Source organism: Diabrotica undecimpunctata, chromosome 11, assembly GCF_040954645.1.
Source record: "Diabrotica undecimpunctata isolate CICGRU chromosome 11, icDiaUnde3, whole genome shotgun sequence".
Classification (NCBI taxonomy): domain Eukaryota; kingdom Metazoa; phylum Arthropoda; class Insecta; order Coleoptera; family Chrysomelidae; genus Diabrotica; species Diabrotica undecimpunctata.
This window is the reverse complement of record NC_092813.1, coordinates 2401308-2406158: the sequence shown is the minus strand read 5'-3', so window position 1 is coordinate 2406158 and position 4851 is coordinate 2401308. Positions and strand designations below refer to the sequence as shown.

Below are 4851 nucleotides of genomic sequence, written 5' to 3'. Positions count from 1 at the left end.
TCTATCATTGCATTATATAATGCAGTTCTTTTCACACTGTCATAGGCTGCTTTGAAGTCAATGAAGAGATGGTGTGTTTCTATGTTATATTCTAGGGATTTTTCTAGAATCTGCCTATGTGCTTGAATTTGATGTGTAGTTGACTTTCCAGCAGTAAATCCGCATTGATATTGACCAACAATATCCTTTGTAAAATGTTTAAGTCTTTCAGATAATACATTGCCGAAGATCTTATACGCAGATGCTAACAGAGTAATGCCTCTATAGTTCTTACACTCCAGTTGATCCCCCTTTTTATGCAATGGACATATTATTCCCTTCAGCCACTCTTCTGGTACCCATTCATTCTGCCATATAAGTACTATTAGTTTATGGATTACTGCAAAAAGTTGATCACCACCTTTTTTATACATTTCCGAATAGATGTCATCGATTCCTGGGGCTTTATTGTCTTTGAGTTTTAGGATCGCATCTGACACTTCTTTTCTTGTTGGTTCTTCACTGTGTAGTTGACGTTGTTTATTTTGTTCATTTTCTATATTGTACTCTCCTTCAATATCATTTATATTTAGATGTTCGCTGAAATGTTCTGCCCATCTGTTAAGAACTGAGTTTTTATCATGTAGAATTTCACCGTTAGTGTCTATTTAAAAACATAAATATTTATAATTAATTTATACCTCTTTAATAAAATTGAAAATAATTTATTTATAATAGATTTTATGAAAACAACAAATTGTCGTAGTCAATTGTTTCTAAAAATAGTATTGCTTTGGAAATATTAATTAAAATAATTTTTCTAATGGCTATTCTTTATTATTTTATTATTATTCTTTTTTAAGTTAATTTCATGTTATCGAATGAACTATCCTACAATAAAGTCGTCCCAAGAATGCAACTCAGTAATATTGGGAATATCATTTTAAACTCATCTATATCTACCAAATTAGTACTTTGATGGAAAAATAAAAATATCTAGAAAACTATTAACTTTAGGTACTTTATAAAATTTGAAGTACGATATTATTACTTTTCGATAATGATATAAAATACAGGATGTTCTATTTAAAATTACCAAGAAAATAATGTACTTGCATTTTGACTTACCCTGTATTTGATTTAACGAATATTATAAAAACGAATATGTTTTAAAATTTTTAAAAAGTTTTAAAAAACTACGGTTGCAATAGATCAATGTTACTATACTCCTTTTTAATATACAGGGAGTTAAACTTAATACGATTTTCAGGTAATATTGGTTATAACTTTTTAAATCCCCGGTATAACATAATAAAACTTTTCATTGTTGTGATGTGGAAGTGAAGCAGATTTCAAATTTAAAATAAAATACAGGGTGTTTCATTTAAAAAAACATAAGTTTGGTCTGCCACCATCTTATGGAACACAATGTACGATTTTAACTATTTATAAAATGTGGAGTTTAAAGCTGCCTATAATTTTTGTTAATAACTATTTTTGTAATTTTTACAACAACAGATATCTTAATTGTTATAAACAAAGCTGCTATGAATTAAATAAAAAAAGAGGCTAACATTGTCCCAAATTATTTTAGGACAAATTTTTTTTCTTTTTAATTTGTAAAAAAATTTAGGTTTTTAAATAAAAAAAAAAACAATATTCTTACAGGCAATGGTTAAAAAGTTATTCTAATTGTTTATAAGCAAAAAATCGACATGTTTTGCAAAATTATTTTGCAATATTTAAAATTAATTTTCTTAATATTTTTTTTAATGTTAATAATAGAACAAGTCTTGTTCTTCCAGAAACTGTCATTATAATTACTAAAACTATATAATTTTCTGACTTATATTGTTGCAAAAAAAATTAATTTGGGATAAACAAATAAAATAACTTTTAAACTTTTTGACCGATCACTTTGAAATTTTAACAATATTTTAAGCACTCCGAGACACAGCATTTCATAAAATATGAATGTTATAAGTTTATTTTTAAGAAAGTTATTAACATATATAAAAAAACCGAAATTTTTGACCTATTTTGTAATTTCCTAAGCAACAAATAAGGATAGAAACATTTAGAAAACGCCATTTTGAAGGTTTTTATATAACTCAAAAGTTTACTATGTTGTAAAATTTGTTTAAAATGCTTCACTTTTTGTCGATAGACGAAAACAGCAAAAATTTTCCGTTTTTTGACCTTAATTTGTTAATAACTAATTAAGTCCAAAAATCGACTGCAGGAAACATATAGGTTTTTGTAACAGAGGTCCATACTACTCAAAACAACTGTCGTTTGCCTTGCCGGACGAGTGTCAAAAACAGGGTACTTTTTTTGCTTATTTCCCTGGTCTATAACTCACACAAAGTATACTCTTGCCAACAATTTTTAAATTTGTCTCGAATTCGAATTAAATTCGAACAATCTACAAATTTTACTCGCAACTGCTTACGATGTTCAAAATAATCCCATCTCTGTTCGTTGTTTAACAAACTCTGGTAGCCAAGTTTCGTTCATAACAGACAGGTTAGCCAAAAGAATTTGTTATTCACCCTATACAAGAAATCTTTAAATATCAGGTATAGCTCAAACTTCTTCTGTTTCAAACAAGATGGTAGACCTTAAAATCTATTCAAACACATCTCCTGGTAAAAACTTTAATCTGTCCTATGCTGTCCTGAAAGCATTACGTGCCAGCATCCACAAGTCGCTCTGGATTTAAATTTATTAAAAATACTAAAAAATGTAAAACTTTTAGGAGCTGATATTTATTTCGACCTAGTTACTTATGGCTTAATAAAATTAGGCCCCAACCTTTCTATTCTTCAAAACACTCATTTGAGTTATATTGTAGGTGGAAATATTCCATACGCTCGTTATGCAATGTTAGGATCAAACGCAACTCCTTCAACGAACAATGCTCACTCACATTATTCAAATATTTCATTACACGCACAAACTGTTAATCTTGATTATCTTTTAAAGAAATTTTGGGAAATAGAAGAGACTAAACCACTCACTTCTATTCATGTAAAAACATTAACTCCCTCAGAACAGCGAGCTGAGGACATATTCAATTCCTCGCTTACAATTCTTCCTAGTGACAGATTTTAAGTAGACCTACCTCTGAAGATCCCTAATGAATATCAGAAATTAGGTGAATCATTTCATTTGGCAAAAAGACGTTTTTTCAATATTGAAAAAAGGCTCAATAGGCTTCAATATTGAATTACGGCATCAGTACACTGAATTTATATCAGAATATATCTCTTTAGGTCATTGTAAATACGTTCCTCTTTCTAAGATTAATGAATCGTCCGAACATAAGTTTTTTCTCCCACATCATTGTGTTTTCAAGCATGATAGCTTAACTACTCGACTCAGGGTTGTATTTGATGGATCAATGAAATCAACCTTAAATGTGTCTCTCAACGATATTATGCTCAAAGGTTATACTGTACAACCTGATTTGTTCGAAATTCTAATTCGCTTTAGACTCTACAAATATACTCTCATCGCAGACATCGAAAAAATGTTTAGGCAAATAGGAATTAACCCGAAACAAACATTTCTATTAAACATTCTGTGGCACAATTCCCCGCAAGAAGAATTAAAATGTCTGGAACTTCAGACCGTGACCTACGGCACAAATTCATTAGCATTATCGGCATTAGCTGCTGAATCTCTAGAAAATTCTTGTTATGTAGATGATATTTTAGATGGTGCAAATGATATCAACACTTTGTACAAGACTTATAAGCAATTTTCTACGAGTTTAAATTCAGCTGGAATACTACTCCATAAATGGAGTTCTAATTCTTCCGAGTTTCTCGATTCTATTTCCTCTGAATCTCAAAAATCTAATTATGTAATAAAACGCGGTAATTCGTTAAATAAAGTTCTTGGAATATGTTGGAATTCTCAGTCTGACATATTCTCTAGGTCTAATAAATCCGATTACTCTATCTGCAAAGTTGTTAATGCAAAAAATATGGATAAGCAACTTAATTTGGAATGACAAACTCACAGGAGAAACATCATCAGAATGGTTGAATTTTTTAGCTCACATTCCTGATCTTGCAAAACTTACAATCACAAGACCTCTGCTCAATCCGCTTAATATTTTTCGAATTGAAATCTATGGTTTCTGCGATACAAGCATGAAGGCATATAGTGCTTGTATCTATTTACGGGTTTTACATAAAAATGGAGCCGTTTCGTGCAACTTAATCACTTCAAAGAGCCTTGTAGCTCCGCTAAAAACCATTTCCCTACCCAGGCTTGAATTATTAGGGGCTGTCTTGTTTTCTACCCTGATTTCAAATATCGTTCTCATTATTTCACCAAAGGTTTCTTCCATAGCTTCGGTTAGGCTGTGGACAGACTCCCAAATTGTACTCGCGTGGATAAATTCTCATCCTTCTCGTTGGTCAATCTTCGTAGCAAACCGTATAACTCAAATACAGGAGTTAACGCGAACTTATTTATGGAATCACGTAGGTTCTAAAAATAACCCAGCAGATATTCTGTCTCGCGGTACCACAACGGCCCTGCTGGTAGACAATACATTATGGTGGCATGGGCCCCACTTTCTAATGAACAAAGCCACTAAATTTAATGAATTTGTTCCAAATGTTTTTTTTTGTTTTTTTATTTAAACAAATATACCCACATCAACCACTAAGGGTTATAAGCGGGGGGACATACACAAACAGCAAGATGCATATTGTTACATAAAAAATATTTTTTACAATCTGGTATATAGTTTAGTCATTTTAAGATAACTTAATAAAAACTGTAAATTTGACGTTAGTATACTTTTTAAATTATCACTAAGGGCACACGCGATTCTTTCGTTCTGGTACACTGGAC

General features: G+C 30.8%; 1 protein-coding gene across 1 annotated transcript; it reads left to right on the top strand.

The window, feature by feature from the left end:
• The first annotated feature begins 3382 nt into the window (after positions 1-3382).
• On the top strand, positions 3383-3997 carry LOC140452955 (uncharacterized). The gene has a single exon (XM_072547274.1). The coding sequence runs from the start codon at positions 3383-3385 to the stop codon at positions 3995-3997; it is 615 nt and encodes a 204-aa protein (XP_072403375.1).
• The last annotated feature ends 854 nt before the right edge of the window (positions 3998-4851 follow it).

Excerpts from the sequence above, each read along its gene's own strand:
- LOC140452955 (XM_072547274.1), top strand. The coding sequence starts at position 3,383 with ATGAAATCAACCTTAAATGTGTCTCTCAACGATATTATGCTCAAAGGT.